Below are 24427 nucleotides of genomic sequence, written 5' to 3' on the forward strand. Positions count from 1 at the left end.
GCTGAGCAGGCCCATGGATAGTATTATAACAGATTATAGTATTTGCACCCCACATAAAGCACAAACAAGCCTACATTTAAACTGACTGACTAATAATTATACTTGTCCTGTTAAGAAAACATGTACACATGATACAACATATGTGAGTTTTGTTTTAAATCCTTGGATATTGTATCAGAAGAAATGCATGAAATTCCTACAATTCATATTTCTGTTACATACAAAACCACTAAATCCGAGCTCATCCATACCAACTAAATGTTGTATGACATTCTTACAACACTGGAATCATTAGACTTTTCAGACCATTAATGCACAAATTTTTCTATGAACGCAAGAAAAATTTTTAAGTATGAAGTTAAAATTAATAAATTCAACAAATAATTACAAATTTACATAAATGAACATGGTGTATGCAATTTAGACAATACCTTTGTGCCTTGTCTAGCACTTGGTCACTTATCATCACGGAATTCCCTCTGTCCTTCTCTGGTTATAAGTCTCTCCAATTTCCAGACACTCTTCCTTTTTATAACTTACATAATGAGAGAAATTACTTATTAATTTTCCTCAGAGTTAAATTCTGGCTTCCCTCAGAACTTTGACTGCCTAATTTCATGTGGGAAATTTCTTAAAACATTGAATTCCGCCTGTGACCACACACACCCTCATTCAGCTTAGCCAATCAGGATTACTTCTCCAACGGCCAAAAAATATTAACACGCCCATTGAAGTCACAATAATTATCTCTAGACTACTTGCATTATACTAATCAGAAAATATCATTCTGTCACACCTGTTTCAAATGGCCCAAGACTTCCTAAATGTTTGCTCTGGTTTGTCTTAGCTCTTGTCATTTTCCACTTCTTGACCTTATGTTAACATTGCTCTCTGTCTATAATCGTTAACCCAGTAGGTCCTAATTTAAATCCACTCATGCTTACAAACAAGAGAGTTTAACGGTCACTAGGTACCAAATTTGTTGTGATGTTAGCACATACATTGATCTTAAAGTTTATGTCATGTTGACCACGACAGAACGTACTGCGAAATTATCTCTGCAAAATGTTGCACCATTAAATATAATGTTACATGAAATTGCGTGACATTCTAAATCAATTATTGCCTTCACTGTATTACACACACACCCACACCCACACACACATACACACACATTACATTGTTATGCATGTTGTTGTTGTAAGGTTTAACGCCATTTTTCAGCACAAGATAGGCTATGCATAACTGATGGAGGAAGAACCCTGGAAAACCCTGGGAAGAACCACTGACCCACGAGAGCTACTGGCAAGCTTTCTCACGTACCCAAGTAAGCTGAGCCTGAGACTCAAACTTACGCAGACAGAGGTGAAATGGAGTGATTAGAGCACTCGGCCACTCGGGGCCTCTGTTATGCATGTAACATTTGCTATATGTTTACACATATAATTAGACTTCATGTCATTACAAATGGCATAATCATAACATGCAAAGGTACGGTGTAATGAATAAAGCATCAAAATATATTTGGACATAATTTCACGCCACATCTGCAATTTGATCCAAAAATAATAAAATCTTGCATTTGTACTCAAAGAAAATTTACGAACATGTTAAATAGTTTCAACAAGCTATTATTATACGTCTTCATCTCATGAGTAAAACAAAGTTATTTATTGCACAAATAATATATAACAATACTAACCAGCGTTCTCTACATGTATGTCCTTCGTACTTTCGAGGTCCTAGTTGTCAACGAATTTACATTTTACGGAAAGAGAACATTGGTTATTATATAAATTAAGAACAAAATAAAATATTTGAATGTGTAAAACATTGATACAATTTTTATAAATATATTGATCTATAATACTTTTTATATTATTTTTATGATTTATTTATTAAGTTTGTTCCGTTTATATATTCTTTACCAAACACAAATTTAAGATAACGCTATTTTTAACTACAGCTCGATTTTTTTTCAAACCCGTTTCGAAAAGTTGAGTGTGTTGTGTCTTAACAAGGGATTTGAATCGAGATAAAAGACCTTAAATCAATTCAATATATCTGCTTAAAATTATTCATTAACTTTGAAAAATTAGGAAGCAATTTTAGAAATGTCGCCTTAATAGTTATTCCCTGACGGTGGGAGAAAACACAACCTTAACACACGGTTAAATTTTTGCATAACAATATTTAATAAAATCGTGCATATCTTGCATCAAAATTAGTAAATACTAGTTACCGATGAAACTGATACATGTATACAATTATGTAAGTGAATCAGTCAGCAATCTAAGCTACATAACTTCATAAGAAGAGCACACATTAGGTTGACACAGATGCAACTGTCGCCATAATGACTACCCAGTGACAATGAACTGTCGCCGTAATGACGGTTTCGCTGTAACACACACACACACACACACACACACACACACACACACACACACACATTCTTGGTCAAATAATCTTTAAAAGAAGAATTTTCTGAAAACATTTTAAGCACATTAAATGTGATATCTCTCCCTCTGTTTCTCTCTCTCTCTCCCTCTCTCTCTCTCTCTCTCTCTCTCTCTCTCTCTCTCTCTCTATCTATCTATCTATCTATCTCAGTAAGACACCTAAACCTAAGATGGAAGAGAAAGTAACGCCTGTATTTACTAACAAGTTAATTATGCATATGACAGGTTGATTGATGCGCAAAATATGATACTTTATGTTCCTCTCCCCGACTGAACTTATTGTTTACTTCCTCTGGTCCACAATTTCGGGGGAAAAAGAATATGGATATAAAAATGGGAGCGATAGAATTTTTCGACATTCAGTTTCTACAGTCATAATGTTTGCTTCGGACCCTCAGCTATCTCACAAGGGAATCTATGACTTTCTTTTTTTCTAATGGGGTTAGCGTTTAAAGCTGGGGTGGATAGTTTTGCTTTTGAGTGTGACATTTCTCCTTTATAAATAGAAAATTGTAATACTTTACTAGAAAAGGAGTTCGGTTAAATACAACGTATCTCTCAAAAGCAGGCCTTATATCTTATCACAGGTTTAATGCAGGATTCATAAACTCACTAACTACACCATCCTACAAAGAAGATGCGTTCCGTATAAATAATATAATGTTAATTACATCGAAAAGGTCTATAGTCTGAATCGCTAATATTCAATACTTTAAATATATATAAAAAATTATTTGCATTTGCAGTGTCTTATACTTATTAAAAATGTTGTTTACAAAGATAGGATTGGAGGGCACTGTTAACCTGAACGAAATAAAATGCATATCTTATGATACAAGATAATACATCATACATTTGTAACAAATATAACATTTCAGAATTTGTATCGCAACCCATAGTATGCGTTCTGATTAACGAAGCACCTTAACTGTCCCGTTGTTCGAATATTTGAAAGATAATCAATATTTTTTCACACGGATATGGTAATTAATCTCATTTGGTCAGCTATCTGAGTCAGTCTCAATCGCATTCACATGCAAAGGTAAATGCATTTGTAAAAACATAAAACGGATTCTCATGGCAGGAGGATATACTAATTCATTATTATAAGTGATGGAAAACGGGCTCAGTGTATCTCTTGTCAACATTTTGTAAATGAAGTAGCACTGAGTATATCCTCGTCTCATTTCAAGCAAACTTCAATACATATCGAAAGTTTGGAAGCTGAAAAAGGAATATATTAATTAATTTGTTAGTCAGTCCTTCAACAAACCTTTGGATGTTTATGCATCTGTTACCTGGATTAATTTCCACGGTCATTGATGCCACACGAATATCTCGTCAGTTTTAAATAGACTAGAATTGTTTTTTCTTTCTTTCTATTGTTCTGTATATCTTTCTTTCTTTCTTTCTGTCACGGAATTCTATAATTCATTTTATTTATTAAATACATGTACTCGGGTTTCGTTTTTTGTGTGCAACGATGCCCGAGGATGATTTATGTATATTGTACAAAGATTTCGAAATAGTGAGTTCGGTTCATCCTATGCCGCACGTGCCAAGAGCTTGCGACGGGAAGAACCGAATACTTCCAGCGCACATACGATGTATTGCGGCATCGTATGTGTATAAATGCCTCACCGTAAGACTAAATCTTTACATTACGGAACGTTTTGTCAGTGAGCGGTCTACTTTAAGGACTTACACATCTTCACCTGTAGAGGTATGTGAGTTATTAATTTCTTGTTTATAAGTTATAACTATTGTACTACAACGTTTTTTGTGTATATTTTCTATGTAGCTTTGGCATACGTAGTATCATGCAAAATTATCTATTCTTGTTTGTGACTTAGCAAGAGATTTATATTAGCAATATATAAAGTTGCATTTTTAAGAGGAAGTATAAGAATGGGGGGGGGGGTCCTCTACATCTACATCGCAATGGTTTAATGTATAGAGATTATACTACGCCTGATGGTAGGAAGTTCTTGCAGCTAGTTGTTCCCCAGAAATTTAGGCCGCATGTACTAACGGTGGCACACGAGTCGAGTACGGCAGACCATTTGAGTTTGAATATAACAACGGTTAAGGTATTATGGGAATGTTATTGGCCCAAGGCTAACAGTGACGTACAATGATTTTGTCGTTCGTGCCGGGTTTGTCAGAAGACGGTCTGAAAGTAGTTGGACTACGTCATTGACATGGTAAATTGGTCAAATTTTCAGAAACATTACGAAGAAAGAGCTAGTCATACAATTGATAAAGGGGTCTTGAATGTAGTATGCATAGAAGATAGATCATGTGACGAATAGGAATTCGTATCCAGTAGAGAAATGCACCTTGAATACCCCCATACCGGGAAACAGTGCATGCCCGGATTCATCCGAAGGTCAGTGTATGCAGATTCTGGAGGTTTTGTCCCAATAACCAGACGTGTTTACGGACAAACCAGGCCGTACTGGATTGATTTAACACGAGATCAAGTTGAATACCTCAGAGCCAATCAGGATTAAAGGATATCCAATACCATTTAATGCGTGGGAGACAATCTAGGAAGAAGTGGGGGAAATGTTAGATCAGGAAGTGATCGACCCTTCCAGTTCCCCGTACTCGTCCCCCGTTGTTAGTGAGAAAGAAAGACGGCACAAAATGTTTTGCATTGACTTTCGGCAACTGAACAAATCACAGTGTTCGACGCAGAACCAATGCCAGACATAGAAAGTTGATCTTCAAAGTTGGCAGGTCCCAAATACATTTTCATGCTATACCTTATCAAGGGATGTTGGCAGATACCAATCGCCGATAATGCCTGCGAGTTAACGGCATTCGCGACTCCCAAAGGTCTTAATCAATTTAAAGTCATGCCTTTCGGTTTAGTCAACGCCTGTGCGTCGTGCGTTCGTCTCATGCGTAAACTGTTAAACGGTATGGAAAACGTCGACAGTTTTGTAGATGATATCTTTGTTTATACATATACCTGAGATGAAGATGTAAGGTATTAAGGGATCTGTTCGATAGACTTCAAACTGCCAATCTAGGCCCAACAAATGTAGTGTAGGGTATTTTAACCTAGAATGTTTGGGACATCCTGTAAGTGGACTAGGCCAGTTGAAACCTGACCCAGACAAAGTAGGAACAATCAGAGATGCACCTATACCAGAAACTGAGAAACAGGTAAGATCTTTCCTAGGTTTGATTGTGTTTAACAGGAAATTTGTCCCCAATTTTGCAGTTATTGCCAGCCCATTAACAGATTTGACTAGGAAAGGGAAACAGAATGAAATTCCATGGGGTGTGTGCCAGGAAAAAGCGTTTAACGCTTTAAAACAGAAACTGGTAAGTGCACCAATCTTAAAGTTGCCAGAATTGAACAAAACTTTTGTGCTGAGGACTGATGCGTCCGATATGGGTCTTGGGGATGTTTTGCTAAAGGAGCAAGAGGGGATGAAATCGCCCAATGCTTATGCAAGTAGGAAATTGCTCTCTAAGGAGCAAAACTACTCCGTGATTGAGGAGTACCTAGCCTTAGTATGAGTGACAGGAAAATTCCATACGCACCTTTTTGGGAGGGAGTTTACCTTACAAACGGACCATCAGCCGCTCTTATACCTGAACAAAGCAAATGTCGCAAGACTGATGCGTTGTGCGTTATCTTTGCAACCGTATAATTTCCGAATCGAGGCGATTTGAGGGTCAGAAAATGTGGGTGCTCATTTTTTTAAGTAGGTTGTAAATAGCAGATCATTTTCGTTCATTATTCAAAATTGAATATTTTAATAATTGTTTACGATCACATTCTGTGATTTTTCTAAAAGTGTTACCACATTTTTAAGGAGGGAGGTATTGTCACGGAATTGTATAAATCATTTTATTTATTGATTACATGTACTCGGGTTTCGTTTTTTTTTTTTGTGTACAACGATACTCGAGGGTGATTTATGTATATTGTACAAAGATTTCGAAATAGTGAGTTCGGTTTATCCTACGCCGCAAGTGCGAAGTGTTTTCGATAGGAAGAACCGAATACTTCCAAGCACAGACGATGTATTGCGGCATTGCCTGTCTATAAATGCCTCACCGTAAGACTAAATCTTTACATTATGGAATGTCTTGTCGGTGACAGGTCTACTTTAAGGACTTGCATATCTTCACCTGTAGAAGTATGTGAGTTATTAATTTCTTGTGCATAAGTTATAACTATTGTACATCCACGTTTATTTGTGTATATTTTCTATGTAGGTTTGGCTTACATAGTATCGTGCAAATATTTTCTATTCTTGTTTGTGACTTAGCACGAGATTTATATTAGCAATATATAAAGCTGCATTTTTAAGAAACGTTAAGTACCGTAGGATTCTTGTCGGGCACTGTTAGGTTCACTTCTGAACTTGTGTATTGTTTTGAAATTATTGTGCCGATAATGCAACCTGTTAAGCTTACCGTAAATAACTTCATCACGTTTTATCGTATATGGCCGTGTCATGCATAGTACACGGTGTTAGATGTATTTTCAGCTGACCAGAGTGATCAGAGTTATCGGAGTGATCGGAGTCGACGTGGTACCAGCTGAAGAGCTAACCAGAGAAGTTGAACATAGCAGCTGTAAAGTTGAACCATATCAGCCGTAGAGCCGAGTTAACAGTGTTGCTGGTCGAGTAGCAGATGATCGGGCGTTGCTAACCGAGATTGGTGGGCGCTAATTGCTTGATTGACCAATCTGGAATACTGACTGCTTGATTGACCAGTGTGACTGGTAGCCAAGTGTGCTAGTGGCGGAGTGTGTAACTGCATATATGTAATATTTTAGCCGTGGGCTAATCTTAGGGGTTTGTAATACTCAGTGTGTTTTGTGAACTGTGAAGAGATTTTGTATACCTGTCCCTTTGTTTTCATCATTTTCACTATTTGAGTGAATAAAAATTTTCTATATAAGTAAAATAGCAGTTTTTACTATTTGAGTAAAACATAATTCTTTCGTTGTGAAATCACTTTGAATATTCACCCATTGTCCTTGTACTGTGTTAGGTTATTTATTTGTATTTTCATTATTCAGTTCGTGCAGATTATGTTAATTTATCCAAAATGGATATTATATGCACGTATTAAAAATAATTATTTTCTTATTCAAGTCATTTATCATTAAATATTGTATTTGTATCACCATCAAAAGTGTTCTGTCGTAAATCCGAAATCCCACTCGGTTATCTTGTTACACATTCTTTCTTTCTTTCAATTGTGATTATTTGTGTATGGTGCCTTGGATGATATTTATTTCTGCATGCAACAGCAACTTGAAACACGAGTTGCTTATTAAATGGTTTTGTTTTCGGTTTTTGTTTAAAAATCATTTGGTTATGGAACAAAATTAAACATCATGCTATAGCAGGTTAAGGCTCAAATAAGATCCTGCAAATATTAGATTCTACGATTCGGATATTAATTTATTTCTTTTACGGGAAATGTGAATTTTTAATGCATTTTGAGGGAATCCTCAGATCTTTTGTCTGTTTGATTTGTCTTATCACTGATTTGTGTATTTTATATGTTGGTTATATATGAAATATTTTCAGTCCATGCGTAGTCATTGAAAGTATAAAAATAAATATCTCTCTACATTTCTTCCTTATCTTCTTCTTCTTCTTCTTCTTCTTATAATTATTACTAGTAGTAGTAGTAGTAGTAGTAGTAGTAGTAGTAAGTAAGTAAGTAAGTAAGTAAGTAAGTAAATAAGTAATTAAGTCGCTTTGAATGTCTAACAGGACATCACAATGTGACGTTTTAGTAACAATCCAGTGTTGATATCACAATTCAATCAGGAGGAGTTGCGATAACAAGACTTTCCGTAGCAGCCATTATTAACTTCAGAGGGACTAAATTTTCACTGATGTCATTAAAACTCAACCTAGATGTCATCATCTTCATTGAATGCTGGAATGTTGCCGAAAACGTTTTCATGCCAAACAGCAACACTTTATGTTTGTAAAGTTTATCTCGAATTGCAAATGCCAAAATATCCTTTGCTCTCTCTATGGAATTTGCTAGAATCCTTTCAAAGAGGTAAAATATTTAGCATTTCTAATATTGTTAATACAGTCATCTATTCCAGGTATTGAAAATGAATATGTGTTGTTCACACCTGTTACTTTTGTAGTATTATCTGGTTTAGGCACAGTTACTCTTACTAGGTTCTATGAAATGATTCTCCAATAAATATTGAATTTCGTTTTTCAAACTTTCCTGCTTGAGAGGATTCTCCTGTAAAGGTGCGGCTTCAGAAGCGTAAAATCTACAATTTACACGCCATAGTAGTGATTATTTGTTCCTTTTGAAACATCTGGAAACATGTGCTCATATTTACACAATAGCTGGTTTAGTTCACTTATTTCCTGTGGTTATAGATGTGGGAGTTTCTGGTCTAGATTGTTCATTATATTAAACCAATGTCACTACTGTCAAATTGCTTTCCATAGTTAAGGAGAATTTTTTTTTTTTAGTCATTTACATTCTTTTCAATCGCACAATGACCATAAAATTTAGCCCGAAGAGGATTCTAAGATATGGACAAGAGAACCAGAACTCTATCACAAGGTTGAAAATTTAAATCTTAATTTCAGTTTTGAGGGAGCAGAGTGAAGATTAGTTATTCCTACTTCAAAGACCCTTGACGACTTGTATTTTAAATCAGAGACATAGTCAAGAAGATTTTGGAATCTACATTTAAAAAGAAGTTTATCTTGTAATACCTCAGTGGTCCACAGACAGTATGACCAAAAACTACTTAAAAAGGACTACAACCGAATGATTCATGAACGGATTCCCTAACAGCAAAATATAACAATCACCCCAATCTTTTTCTGCATTAAAGCACTATGACCGAATCAAACTGTTCAATCTTTCATGAAATCTTTTAAACACCCCTTAACCTTCAGGATAATAGAAGACTGTTGGATGCCTAATTTATACATAACCTGGTGGAAAATTCTCGACATAAAATTTGATTTGGAATAGCTCTGTCTGAATAGACAATGCAAGATCCTCTTAAATTTTCATTTGTTTTACTTAGAGACTTAAATAATTTCTTGAATTTTACTAAACTTGTTAGTTTTGCTTTTTCTGTTACTTAGTTTTAGACCATGGAGTCATAGCAACAGTTACTGATAAAATATTATGTTATTGCAAATTATTTATTGTGTTTATTACTCATATAATCTAATAGACTATGTTGAACTATTGAATGGAATTCTGACTTATTAATTGTGACTTCTAATTGTCCCATGCAACTTTTAGCAACGTAATGTTGCTGAGCTGAGACAAGGAACAAGGAAAAAGTCTATACTTTTTCAGTATAATAATGTCACACTTTAACTTATCATATGAACGGACAATCGTCTGGATTATAAATGCAATAAAATTATGTTTATTAAAACCCCGAATAACCAGATCGTACTGGTCTCTTAGCTAAACTAAACTCATACCAAAATATATCATAACATCCTTAAAATCAAATGCTTCTGTATCCAAATACACTGGGAGTTCCCAGGGCTTTATGAATAAATGAACGGCTACTGTACTGACAAAAATGTGTAAATAACCCCCTACCTGGAAACCTTGGGCGTAGTCTCTGATTGCTACTGCGTAGACTCTCAGTGTTGGTATGTGTCACGTGCTCATTGTACAGAGATATGGGTTCATGGCTTTTCTTTCGAGCTTGGGGATTCTTTGTACAGGAAGCTGCAGAAAATTAACAATAACCAAGATAAGGGAATAATATTATACACATATATCATAAATAATTTAAACACAGTCTTATCGCGGGAGGTCGTGGGTTCGATCCCCGGCCGAGTCATACCAAAGACTTATTAAAATAGTACTAAGAGCTGCCTCGCTTGGCGCTCAGCATTAAGAGATTAGTGTTAGGACTGGTTGGCCTGGTATCAGGATAATGTGACTGGGTGGGACATCATGGAACATGTCTGCGGCATGATGCACCAGTGCTAGACATCACAATAAACTGCCACACTGCAGACATTGTAGCAATACGACTGAAAAATTGTTAAAGCTACGTTAAAAATCCAAATCACAGACACACACACACACACACACACACTTCTCCCTTTTGATCTTTATATGGCCAATGAAAATTATGGATTAAGACAAATGTTGAATAACAGTTATATTTGTTTGTCCTCGAGAAGTTGTTAATTTTGTTTCTATTATTAACAGAAATAGCCCTGATGATCGACTTTTGATTATTTAGGAAAATGGAGATGTTAGTGAGATGCTATGGTCAGTTAAACCTTACACATTACGCAAAAAAAAAGTGGGTGTGCCCAATAGTCAGGGCCATAACTCCACAAAATGTATGATGCAATAATAGTGGCAACCAAACTCATTCAAGAGTTCATAAATCCATGTATAAAGTTACCCACCAAATTTACTCTTAAATGAATGATTTCTGAAGCTGTTAAGCTGCTAACAACACATTTTGAAAGGATGGCAATCGGGGGATGGGGGTGAACAATAACTCAATTTAAAAACCTAGTATTCCTTGTTAAATATATAATGCATAAAACAAAGTCTTGTTGGATGACTAATCGGAGACAATATTCAACTAAATGACGACATCAGATGCTGTTAATTAAGATGAATAGAGATGTTTGAATATATAGCTACGTACTAAATTTGATTGAAAGCAATGCCATTGATGACTTGGTGAAGTTATGCTGTGAAAATCACAGTTTAGAAGGACATGGTATTAGGGGCCAAAACTTCACGACACAATGCTACTGGACTCTGAAAATTAAACTCATCATTTTTATAAAGGTAAACTATGAACTTTAGTTGAAATCTAGAAAGGACTGGTACAGTTATCATGCAGAAACCAAACGACTAATGGATGAATGAACTTAAGGATAAAGACTCAATCATGGCTGCTACAAACTAAATATTTCAAGACCACATTTACTTACTAAAAATAAAAAAATTACATCAATTTATACAGAAAGGACGTTTTATTTTACATACAATGTTGTTATTTATCTAGGTGGTATTTTCTCACCTCTTTCAATATGTTAATCCATGTTCTACTCATAGGAATATAGACCAGGTTCGATATGTCCTCCTTCATGTCCTAAGAAGCGATTAACGGAAACAACCTTATGATTCTGGAATGCATATCATGATGATTTCCCAAATGGGTACGTCTATGACTCTTTAAAGAGTGCCGTTTAAATTACCCTTCTTTCCGATATTTATGTTTTGTACGCTTTCTTTAACTGATGCCTAAATTTCGATACCTAAACTTATTCAGTTGTATATGGACAGGATTGTGCTGATGTGCCATTAAACCTCATACATACATACATACATAATATTTTCATATATGTCATATGACACGTATCAGTTATGCACTATGCAGCAAAAATAAGATACAATAATACTTACCTCGGGACTGTTTGCCTGGATCAGGTAACCTACAATAAAAATAAAATTTGTACAGCAGAACTTAATTTGAAAGACTGCTATTTTGGGCGCAGGGCTGTGTACAAGGGACATTTTATTTATGTCCATTATTAAAAAATCCATAAATTTTGTACCAATTCATATATCCTTTGCATCCATCATATATATAATAAACTAACGACGAACAGTGCAAAACTATTACCTAGCTAGCCTAAGTGCTTTCGACTTTTAATGAGTTTTTTCAAAGGCAAATACAAAACATAGACAAGACGAACAAATAAAACAAACAAACCTTTGTCTTTGTAAAACTTTACATGACTATGACTTCTTGCGGATGCTGAAAGATATTTTATATTGACGTAGAAATGGATTAGCCATAGCGTCATCTGTTATTTTATGTAAATTTATGTACGCGCAAATTATATCCCGGATATTTTATTATTATAGTTGTAATTATGGGTTATTGGGTGACTAATAAGCAGATTTAGAGAATTATTGAAAAGAGAACATGCCTGCTGCAAAAAGGTAATTATATATATATATATATATATATATATATATATATATATATATATATATATATATATATATATATATATATATATATATATATATATATATATATATATTCACACCGAAAAATAATTTCAAACACTAAACTATTCTCCAAAATCTGCTCATAAGCAAACTTGATATATAAATTGTTAAGACAGAGCTTAAAGGCAAAAACGATAACAAGCATGTGTCAGTATTTTAAATGCCGGAGTATCTACAAGCCAAAAAATTGTCCAAGCTGATCAGGGGACAACATCAAAATGGTGTGAAAACTTCTTATGACAGTTTTAAAGAAAACTGGTTGAAATCAAACAAGAAAAATACCAATACACAATAACTTCTATGATCATCATGTGACCCTTACCTACCAAAATGACATTGACAACCGAGCAAGGGATGTGAATGTTGTATTACAAGGTACGGACCTTGTTAAAGTTTCATTATGATAACTTTATGGCTAGAAACTGACAGTCTGATAAGCAAATAGGGTACTAACTTTTATTATCCCTACTTTTGACCTTGACCTTAATGAAGCGTGCATCACTCCGGTGTGTTACACACTGTCTAATCACAATATGTAGCTAATTAAAGTTTGATTAAATACATTCATTTGATTCAAAATTATACATTAGACATGATTAAAATACATTCAAAATTACACGATAGACTTGATTAAAATACATTCGTTTGATTCAAAATTATACGTCAGACTTGATTATAATACATTCACTTGATTCAAAATTATACGTCAGACATGATTAAAATACGTTCATTTGATTCAAAATTATACGTCAGACATGATTAAAATATATTCATTTGATTCAAAATTATACGTCAGACATGATTACAATACATTCACTTGATTCAAAGTTATACGTCAGACATGATTAAAATACATTCGATTCAAAATTATACGTCAGACTTGATTGCATAAATTCATTTGATTCAAGATTAATTAACCCTTGCCGTGACCCGTTGAAGTAGGGAAAATGATTATCCAGTGCAACACGCTGTCAGTATATATACTTGGGCAAACATTCACGAAAATCTCTAAAACCATTACAAGTTATGTGCCAAACAAACAATGAACAGACGGATGGATGCACAGATGGGTACATGGACAACGCCATATTTTGTCAAATAGGATCATATTGTAAATACTTTTCTTAAATCACTATCTTAGATCGGTTAGGTGCAATAACACCTGCAATACCAGTCAATTACACTCGTCAAACTCATCACAGCAAATTCTGGTAAAATCAAATAAAATGTGCCGATATTAAGTATTCACCATTCTGTGGATTGATGGAAAAAAGAGTGAAAGAAGGATAATATTTATATTTCCTTTTGCATAACCACATTTGAATCAAAATCAAGACAAAGATAATGTTATAGTTATTCATCCTGGTATTAATACGTATTTGTGCTAAGAATACAGAGTACTTTAACAAACTTGCAACTATATAAATTTGCAAATTCCCTTTAATTTGGAGAATACATGAATAAATAATTTTCTTTATCTTCTAATTTTTAGTGTACTAGCTCAACTTGTGTGCAAATGTTCACTGAAGCTGTGTGTGTGTGTCTGTGTGTCTGTGTGTGTGATTTTTAACGTAGCTTTAAAAATTTCAGTCATATCGCTACGATGCCTGCAGAGTGGCAGTTTATAGTGATGTCTAACAATGGGGCATCATGCTGCATACATGTAACATAACGTCTAACCCATTCTCACGTTATCCTGACAGCAGGCAGACCAGTCCTAACACTAACTTCTTAATATTGAGCGCTTAGCGAGGCAGCTGTTAGTACCATTTTCATACGTCTTTGGTATGACTCAGCCGGGGTTCGGACCCTCGACGTCCGCATCCAAGGCGGACGCTCTAACCACCAGACCACTTCACTAAAGTTAAAAGAGTTTCACGGTATGTAACTTAATTGCACAAAATATGTAAATATGATGGTACATCTAAAACGGCCACATGTTGAAATATGTACATCTTCAATATGTTCTGGCAAAGTGCTTGTGCAAGATTTTTTATCCGCTTAACATAGATAAAACATTTACCTCTTAAAGTCTGTTTCATCATGTTGTCTAAGTCTTGAAGTCTATAATGAAAAGCATTAATAAAAACTTCAACAACTCAGAAACTTTGAACATTGTTAGATAACAGTTTTAGACCTTTCAGAGATCATTTTTCATATTTGTATCATTTAAAAATACTAAGTCCGTTTTTTACAAATTCGTTTGTACTATTTTTGCTAGAATTCCACCAAATAAACTTTCTAATAATGTGCTTGTACTTTTTCTAGATTATTCATAACATTTTCCTGAGTTTTATAAAGCTCCATAAGATGTTAATTTAATTTTACATCACAAAATCTGCATGGATGATAAAAGAAGACAAGTATTCCATTTAAGTTACACTAATTGTTTCCTTCTTTTAAGTACATTTGCGGACATGTTGAACAAAGCACACGTGTGTCCTTATTACCTTTCGATAGTTGTTATTGCGCGAAATTCTACGGGTGCTTGTACTACTGACATCATATACATGGATGACAGAACTGTCTGAGACCCATATATTTCTTTTGAAAGACTGCCTGCAAAAAACAATAATGTAATTAGGTTCGGACATCACTATACATTCATATATTTATAATTATTCTGATTCATTCCAGGTATCATTGTTATCGCTTTTTAATAAACGATTTAAATACACATTTCATTCTTCGCAACCGCTTTCTGTGTTAGAATAATTGGTAATGCCAGCCAGAAATACATTGTTGATTTCAGTTTGTTACACGAGTTGTAATAATACTCCAACGTCTGGTTTGTCTTGGTGCTACACCATAGCTTTGCTTTAAGCTGCTCGTATCCTAATTGCGAAGTCGAAGACAGTTGGAATGGCTGAGAATCCCGATGGATATGCGTAAACATAAAAACCTTAACATCTAATGATGTCTCTGACAGCAAACATAGACCCAATGTTAGTTGTAAGGCTTTCGTTTGAGGCGTTAGCCTAAACAACCGTACTACCATTAGTTGACATTAAAACCTTGCTTACTGGATTGAAAGCGATTCCGACGTCCCGCCACCGCGGCTCCCGTGGAGCCTAATGAAGTTAAATCCGGCCGTTCGTGGTGAGAGTGGGGAATGGGCGATAGCTTTTGTCTATGCTGAGTGTCAAACCACCAATGTTTTGAAAACTTTGCTTTACGTCTCAGCGGTACAAACCTGATACATTTAATGCAGAGGCAATTCTGATGGTCGCTAAGGACACGATATGTAAGTTGGAGCTGAAGTCCGAATTGGTCTTGCAAACGACAACCTCGCAGCCGGGGATTTCAGTCTATAAGGTTCCGCTCTATATTTACTATATACTTCTGAGGGAGGGATCAGTACAGTGTGAAGTTGTTTTCATTGGCAACATGCACAATAGAGAGAACGTTGTCATCCATCGATTTTACTTTCATACACTGTGACAACAGTTTCTGTACATGTGGTAGTTATGTAACCTTTGCTCTGTCTAAAGCAGACAGCTATCAAAATGGTTGCTCCAATTTGCTCGACAAATGAGCGCGTAACTGGTCCAATGTACAATAATTTTAGCAGTTGTTAAAATAGCGGAAATGAGTTAGACACAGTAGACAATTGACGGATAAAGAAAGGCATAAACAACACCAGTTTCTGAAAGTTTAGTAAATGAATTAATAAAATATATAAAAAGTAAAACGTTTTATTGGCTTGTCTTTTTCTAATTTATATTTCAAGTCGAGGAAGTGAAAATGACCAAATCGAGATAGTAGACTTTGAAAGGTACACATCTACTGTAAAGACAAGCTCTATACTGTGTAATCCAAATTACACCGATCAATTATGCACTAAAATAGATACAATATTAACAGTTATTTTAAAAATATGTGTGATAAACAATGCTTCCTAAAAACAAAATAACCAAAAGGAAATATATGTGAATATATGTCTCTTTAAATATTAATCAATACAAAATTCGAAACTGTAGAGCGGAACCTAAGGCAAACGGGGGCCATGGTCAGCTCCATGTTTACACATAGTCCGTGAGGAAAAGAGTTTTATTTCAGGGCTGGCAGTAAACTCCTGCATATTAACCGGATTTTGATTTTTATGTAAAATATGTATCAAGGGCTGATGGATGCCACCTTCACGCAGTATGTGCTAATGTATCTTTCCATAGGAGACAGTAACCCCTTAGAACTCGCCACCCACAAGAACGACTTCTAGCAGAACAATGTTGTTCCAATCGAGAATACTCTCAGTTGTTTTTACCTGATCGTGGTGGAATAGGACAGGTGGACATTATGTTAATTTATGAATACATGCGTGTAATCAGAAACCCGGGGGTGTCACCATTGCTGAAACAAATGATGCAGACTAGAGAAGTATTGACATATACCATACTGGTTATACTTTTGCTCATCGTGCAAGTGGTTGTAATTCTGACCTGTCATGCTGCGACGTTGTAGTTCAGTTTTTTTCATGAATGGCAGCCTGCAATTCTTTTTCAAGCATTGCATGTCATAATACCTATGCAGAATGGTGAATATTTTTTTCTCCCGTTTATAAAACAAAACACCTTGTGTACAAGATACTGACGCCATGTTCAGATTAAATTTCGAAGATCTGCACAAGATCTCTCGGAGCGTTAACGTGCCTATTGAGTCTGTGCATATCGGATGTTCAAGAGCCACATGATCATCTAGATTACTCACCCATACAAACTACACTGTCAAAGCCAGCAATAGTTTCAGGTGATGATATTGCCACTTGTGCTTTGCGTTAATACCGATGGGTATTTAACAATAGCAATGTAGAGATAGCGCAGATCTTGCAACTGTTGCTCAACCATGACATGTACGCGCCGGATAACGCTTGATTCATGAACGACATATTTCTTAATGTGTTCGAAATGCACGCGCTGCCCAACGTCAACACTGAAGTGGTTCATAACCGCTGTAGCTCATGAAATGCAGACTATGAAATGAGGCTCTGTCAAAATCAAGTAAACTTTGTCCTATGGTGCTCGACCATCGCTTGAGGCCTCAACTTTCGCGATCACCTGTTGCCTGCCGAAACATCAGGGTTACTAACGCTGGCGCAAAGATTTTACAGCTTTCATGTTTATTTTCAGTTGATAAAGTTTCTCAATCAGATGAAGTGCACCATTCAGGGTGAACCAGAGATCGAAGCTTTCTAAAACGGCACTGATATAAAAAAATGAGACCACCTGTGATAACATTCTTTTGAACACAGGAGCGATTGGCGGATAAAGAATGGCTTCAACAACGGCCTCCTTAGCACGATGTGTATCAGTTACATCCGACGGGCGTGGGCGGGTGGGTGCTCCCAAGATATGGGATGGCCTTCCCAACCCCATGACAGACCCAACTACATTTGAAGCCGATACCTATATCTTTGGTGAGCCGTCAAGTGCAAAACAGCACGTTGCACATTTCGCGCAGGGCGAGGACAGAGTGAAGAAAAAAAGTTTCTTTTGTATTTCATGCTGGACAATTCGTAAGGCTTCACCCGCACAGGGCGTACGTCTGAACGAGAGCTTCTGGGCATATGCATGGGCAATCCTTGGCATGCAGTCCCAGAAGACAAAACAGAATAAGTGGGTTTCGACCACTCCCGTGCCAGCGTCTGCCGGAACCGCCCGAACTGCCTGAAAACTGGCACCATGCTTGTCTCCGACAGTGCTCGAGTCTAAAGAAGCTGACTACCAAGAAACCAATAACAGGGCACTTGTCAAGAGCAGTACTGTGGTGTGGCTTTATCCGTCTTTTCTACCAGCGATGTCAGCATTCCAGCGAGCTGATCCGGATTTCTTTTCATGAAAAATTGAAAATCCTCTTCAGCCAACAGGAAATTGATATAGGTTCTATTCTTACAGAGATAATATTCATTATAAACATAATTATGCTCTCAGTAACAAAAGGCGAGGCACAGAAGCACTTCCAGTCCAGTCATTTAAACTAAAGCAGACCGACCTCAAGGTGCAACAATTGAGAATCAAGCTTTTAGTAACTTCCTATTTGCTGAAGAGGTGGACAATTTTTTCATTGATTGTTCTTTGCTTCTGAAGAATTTCGCTGATAGTCTTTGGAACTACGGAAAGCTGGCTACGAGGTCACCTGTAACGATCCTTTTCCTTGATTGCAATTTGTGCGTATAACTGCTATAGTTCCTCTTGTCTTGCTATTCTTCCAGACTTTTTCTAAGCCCGTCTAGGTCCTTGCTGATGTCTACGATTTTAGCATGAGTACCAGCAAGCGTGCAAACGTACGTGTATATTCGATAAAGCCAAGTATTCTCGCACTCCTAAGCTGTCAGGTTCCTATCCTGCCGCGTTCATAAGCGTTGTTTTCTCCGATCCTGCTTCAGCGAATAGTTCAGTATATGTGTATGTATTTCACTTGGGATCCCGTCTCGCACTTTTGTTACTTTTTGTACTGTCTAGCGGCTTACCTTTGGCAGTAGTCATTGTATTCCTAGTTTTTCATGTAGGTTGTAACGAATCTAGGGTCTTACACTACGTAACAAGAAAGTTCAAAACCACCAAAATCTGTAAAATTGAAAAATATAATCTATTTCCTTAAAAAGCAAAGTGAAAAAAGTAAAAATAACTTACACTTATAGTATGGCGAATGAATTCCTAAAATCCTAAAATTTCTATGAATTCAAATAGTTCCGAGTAATCCGAATAAGTTCCAAAGGTATTCCGAATGACGCCACTACTGGTGTGTAAACCGTACAGAAGTGTTAACTGATATAATCCCAAAATGTCTTTTAATGAATACACTGTTATTCCAATACAGCTATAAATCCAAGAGTCTTTGGATGTTTGAAAATAAGTCCATACATCTATTATATATCCAAATAATTTCTAAATGAATGTTAAAGCACTTTCACTTATAAAGAAAACTAACACGCATAGGCTTTGAATGAATCGTCGATGTATTTCGAAATATTCTTTAGGGTGAACAAACCAGATGTTCTAACACCGACCAAAAAGGAACAGCTTAGCCTCTCAAACTCGACTAACCTTGGAACTCATGACGTATAGTTCAAGTCCATTGATGGAGTATTAGCAATAAAATGTCATTAACTAATGACCCTTATAGAAACTATTATGAAAATAATACACATAATATAGATACACATAACAACATTCATTTATGACAGTTTAGAAGGTTTGAATGGCTTAACAACTCAAGAAATCTGCTTAGATTTCAGAGGGATTGTTTACCTCCAGAGTGGTACCACACTATTCGCATTTTCATTATAGTCGGCATGTACAGGACTTTCTTTTATGTTATTAGCCATAAAGAAGTCGTCACCTTTTTTTGCAGGGTCCCCTAAAGCGCTCTCCGTTACGGATCACTGCCATCTCATCTCTGTCTGCGTGGGTTCGAGTCTCGGATTCAGCCAATGTGGTGTATGTGAGAAAGCTTGTCAGTAACTTCTCGTGGGTCGGTGGTTCTTTCTGGGGGTTTCCCGGGTTCTTCCCCCACCATTAATACTGGCCGCCATGTATAGCCTATCGTGTGCTGAAAAATGGCGTTAAACCCTACAACAACTACAACTACAACTTTTTCTTGCTAATTTCATTTTGGCCACAATTTGGTTGTCGTTCCTAATGTTTTCTTTTGATGTATTTATATATCCTGTGTTTCTTTTTAATCTTCGTCGAGAGGCTCGATGAATGTGTTTCTTCTCCATCCGGCCAAAGGTCGTTTATATCCTTGAGCGGATTGAATATTCACATGTTCATGTAAGCCTTGAGCGGATTGGATATTGACATGTTCATGTAATGACTATACTATTTCCCAAGCTTCAGGACAATCCATGAAACAACTGCAGGACTTAAAATGCAAACAAGATTGTGCCAGATTAAATAATGGATGGACAGATGGGTTTGACGAGTTCTAACTAGGGGTGGAGTATAAAAACAAATAATATCATTACTTGCTATTAAGAATTTAAAAGTTATTCCAACTGCGTGAACAGTCATCTAAAATCTATGAGTGACATAATATAGTAAATTCTAAAGATGCAATAACATCGTTAATGGTTTGACCCTTGGTCAAATATTAGAATCATGCTAAGATGAATTTCAACCAACAGTAACCATAATTTAGAGCTTGATGGCCATATGTGATAAACACTCAAAAGATCCTTTTAAGATGATGATCATATAATGCAAAAAAAGGTCATAGTTACCCAGTATTTGTGAGACGTTTGCTCAATCGCAACTTAACTCTACCTTACGCTGAGGCAAAGATAAATGTACTTATACATTTTAGTCTTATTCAAATATTAAAAGTTTGAAGGCTAAAGTAACGTAAGCTTAATATAATAAACTGAATGTGGTGATAAGAGAATAACAAATGCATGCCATAATTTCAAATTGTGTTTGAGATACTAGTTCGTTTTAAGTTTGACCTGACTTTTAACCAGGACGAAAGACCATATTGCGACTGTGTTATTGTGCTCATTTTTTACTGGTCTAGACTACACACTCTTTACACATGATGATTTATCCTTCAAATAAATGTATCTACAAATTAAACTCAATTTGCTAAATAATTATGAAAATAAAGTTATAATTTTGTTTTTTAAATGGTTTGAATACTTCTGTATATATGCAGCGTGAAACTTTGTCCTTACGCTTTCATTACATTATCCAATATTTCATCTTCAAAATTTCTTCTACGCTTTGAAAGATTGGAAAAACTTTAACCACTGTACAGATTATTACCCCAGGATGTCCAAGCTTTTCCATGGTCCGATATACTATCAATAAACAAGTGAAATGTAACCTATGAGACGCCAAGTTTTTCCTTGAATTGTCTAGGTTTGATTTACTGAGAAGGTTTTTGAAAAGCTGGAACAGAAGTATTTTAGTGTTAACTCCATGTCAACACCACGATCTGTTCATGACTAGATATAATAAAAAGATTCTTGAGATGGACACCATCATGGACATACTGAATGTGAAAGGGACGCAATTTTCATTTGGGCTCATCAAGAAAGGAAAAGGACTGGGTCAGTGCTGCGTTTGATGGCAAACCTCCAGTAGTTTAGGAGGAGAATCAATAATGAACTTGTCTTAACCGTGAGGCAACAAATTGTTTACAGTTACCTTGTTTTGTTTAAGAAAATACTTTTTCCTACAGAGTCAGGAATGAATATAGTGGTGTGCAACCATATATATATATATATATATATATATATATATATATATATATATATATATATATATATATATATATATATATATATGTGTGTGTGTGTGTGTGTGTGTGTGTGTGTGTGTGTGTGGCATTCCCATTCTTATTATAACACAACCACAATCCCCCCCAACAGCATCACTCCAAAACAAAACAAACACACCACACCCAGCCGCATTAAAACACAAGTGCGATATTCTTATTACATATAATGCAGTCACCTGCAACACTATGCATTTTATGGTTTGAAACTATTGTAGGTTTCAGTGTACACGATTATGATTGTTACTTTGGATGTGGGCAGCATTGCTGTTTAAGACTGCTAGCGTAGGTATGGCAGGCATATATTGGTTGGGTCACGCTTGACAGCAGATTGCAGTTTGCTGTATTTATCAATGAATCTGTGATTCACATACTTGCTCTTTACCTATGTAGTACTAGCTTTGATTCTTGTTATAGACAGATGCAAATGTAATTGGCCATCAATTGAATAATAAAGATTTTCTCAGAGACTTTAGATTTTCTCATCCTTATAAGATAATACAAAACAGTATAGTAGATTCTTATAACACCAACAATTTCAATTAACCTTTTGACAACTGCCAACTCACGTACCTTTATCTATCGCATATACTCGCCAAAACGTCTAGTCCAACTGCAAACTGCGCATCTCCAGACCACCAAAAGCACAATGCGCCGGCAAATCTGGGTCTGTGCAGCTTGTTACAAGCCGTCAGAAGAACAAACAATACAGACCTGTTTTGTTTTAGTTTTTGCATTTTAATTCGACAATTTATAGGCGAGTACATACGACGAACGTAAAATAAAAGTAAGTAGTTCACTTCCTGGTTTGGAGTTTGTTGCATGTTTTAAAAGTTCAGCATGGTATTTTGGGAACACAGCCAAACACAAACTTACAAAACCAGACTGAATCTTAATCATCAAAACGTTAATCATGCACAAGGCATTAAGTAAACTTCTCTCTCCCAGCGATGATTCTCATGAACACTGTTATATAAAAGGAGAACAGTATGCGTATCAAATTTGATAATACAAGTTTACCTCTCACGTATCTTGCCATGGTCCTTTGGTGTGGTAGTATTGTGGATAGGGATGACATTATAGCTCAGCCCAGGAGTGCGGAACTGTAGCCTCGGTAGTAGGTTTGTCATGACTGATGACTTAAACTTGTACCCAAGAAAGACGGTATTCAGGCAATGCAGCCGCTATCTGAAATGAAGACACTTTTTATATAGGAGTTTGCTCTGTTGTCGTACTGATATGTGCGCATTACCGAACTGTGAACAGCACTGACCCACAGGTGCTCGACGCGAGCTCGATGTTGAGAAGAGAAAAAAAACCCCACACAATAATGTAAAGGAAAAAATCATTCAGAGTGACAATAATACCTTAGATTACCCCCATGACCCGTTCTGACATAGGACCCTCTCTATCATAATATATAAGAGAGAAGGTACGGAACTTCTAAATACTTCATTCCACCCATGAACCTCGATTTCCTTCTGCTATTTCCGTTTTTTAAGGCATACGACCATACTATATGGTTGTTTTACTCCTGCGATATTTTTCTATCCATCAAGCCATTATTGACCTTTCTGCGATGTACCAAACTGAAGTTACGGGCTCCGAAACGTGCGATTTTCGCGAATTTTTTCGTTTTGGACAAGTGCGTGCACATGTGAAAACCACTACATGTACCATGTTTTCAACTCTATGGTGCATCCCTTCTTGAATTACAGAACAGTGGTAGATGCAAAAGTAAGTTTTTACTTACCATTAACTCGATTTAACTTTAGGAATCCTGTTCAATGCAAGAATTAGACATTGTCTTCTTCACTGCACATACATTTAATACATGCGACTCTATTTTCAAAATAGGTCAAGTATGCGGCACACACGTCAACGCCGAAATATGATTGGCTCAAAAGGTTATACTTATTATCACATGAGCTCGGACTTGTCTCGGAGTAAAAAAATCGCACGTTTCGGAGCCCGTAACTTCAGCCCGCGTCGAGCACCTGTGCACTGACCAAGTCCTTTTATCAAATAATGCTTTGGGAAGTCAGATCGTTGTGATTTGCTTCAAATTATCAACAGCATTGACATTCTCCTCTGTGTCTGACCATTCCGTATGTACTCACTCAAAAGCCGGGTCTACATGCAGCCTAAATAGACCCGTATCTGCCCTCGCTTCATGCCAAGCAGGCCATGGTCAATTTTCTTTTGGCAACAGATTACTTCTAAGGAAATACATATATATATTCATCACAACACTCAACAGATTCTTTATTGGCATTATCTTAATACAAGTACAGTTCTGTGTGTTGCAAAAAGGGAGAAAAATAAATATTCCTTCGTTAATATATGGTGTACGGTAAATTAGAATAAACGATAAATTAGAATAGAAGAGTAGCATGTATGAAATTTTGAATGGAAAATTAGAGCGCAACAGATATGCGTCCAATTATCAAGTTTCATAATTGGAATCTAAATAGCACTCAGAACAATTAAACTATTACCACAAAATATCATCAAAGTCTTAGAAGCACTGCATTTAGGTCACAGTGATATCCTTTCGAAGAAAGGTTGTAGAACTTATCAAGATGCACACAGCAAGTTTCACGATTCTAGGTTCAGAGAACATGTATATAACA

At 36.1% G+C, this 24427-nt stretch overlaps 1 protein-coding gene across 1 annotated transcript in view; it reads right to left on the minus strand.

Moving 5' to 3' along the window:
* Positions 1-24427, minus strand: part of LOC149775860 (uncharacterized) — an 83791-nt gene that overhangs the window by 54905 nt on the left and 4459 nt on the right. Inside the window, exons 2-6 of the mRNA XM_089943352.1 lie at positions 22815-22982; positions 14972-15080; positions 14545-14585; positions 11907-11935; positions 10062-10193 (exon numbers count right to left, since the gene is read on the minus strand). Of these exons, the coding sequence (XP_089799478.1) occupies positions 10062-10193; positions 11907-11935; positions 14545-14585; positions 14972-15080; positions 22815-22924 (421 nt within the window). The 5' untranslated portion in view covers positions 22925-22982. The remainder of the gene's footprint in view (positions 1-10061; positions 10194-11906; positions 11936-14544; positions 14586-14971; positions 15081-22814; positions 22983-24427) is intronic.

The sequence above is a fragment of the Sinohyriopsis cumingii genome, chromosome 19 (assembly GCF_028554795.1).
Source record: "Sinohyriopsis cumingii isolate HCF-2022 chromosome 19, ASM2855479v2, whole genome shotgun sequence".
Taxonomy (NCBI): domain Eukaryota; kingdom Metazoa; phylum Mollusca; class Bivalvia; order Unionida; family Unionidae; genus Sinohyriopsis; species Sinohyriopsis cumingii.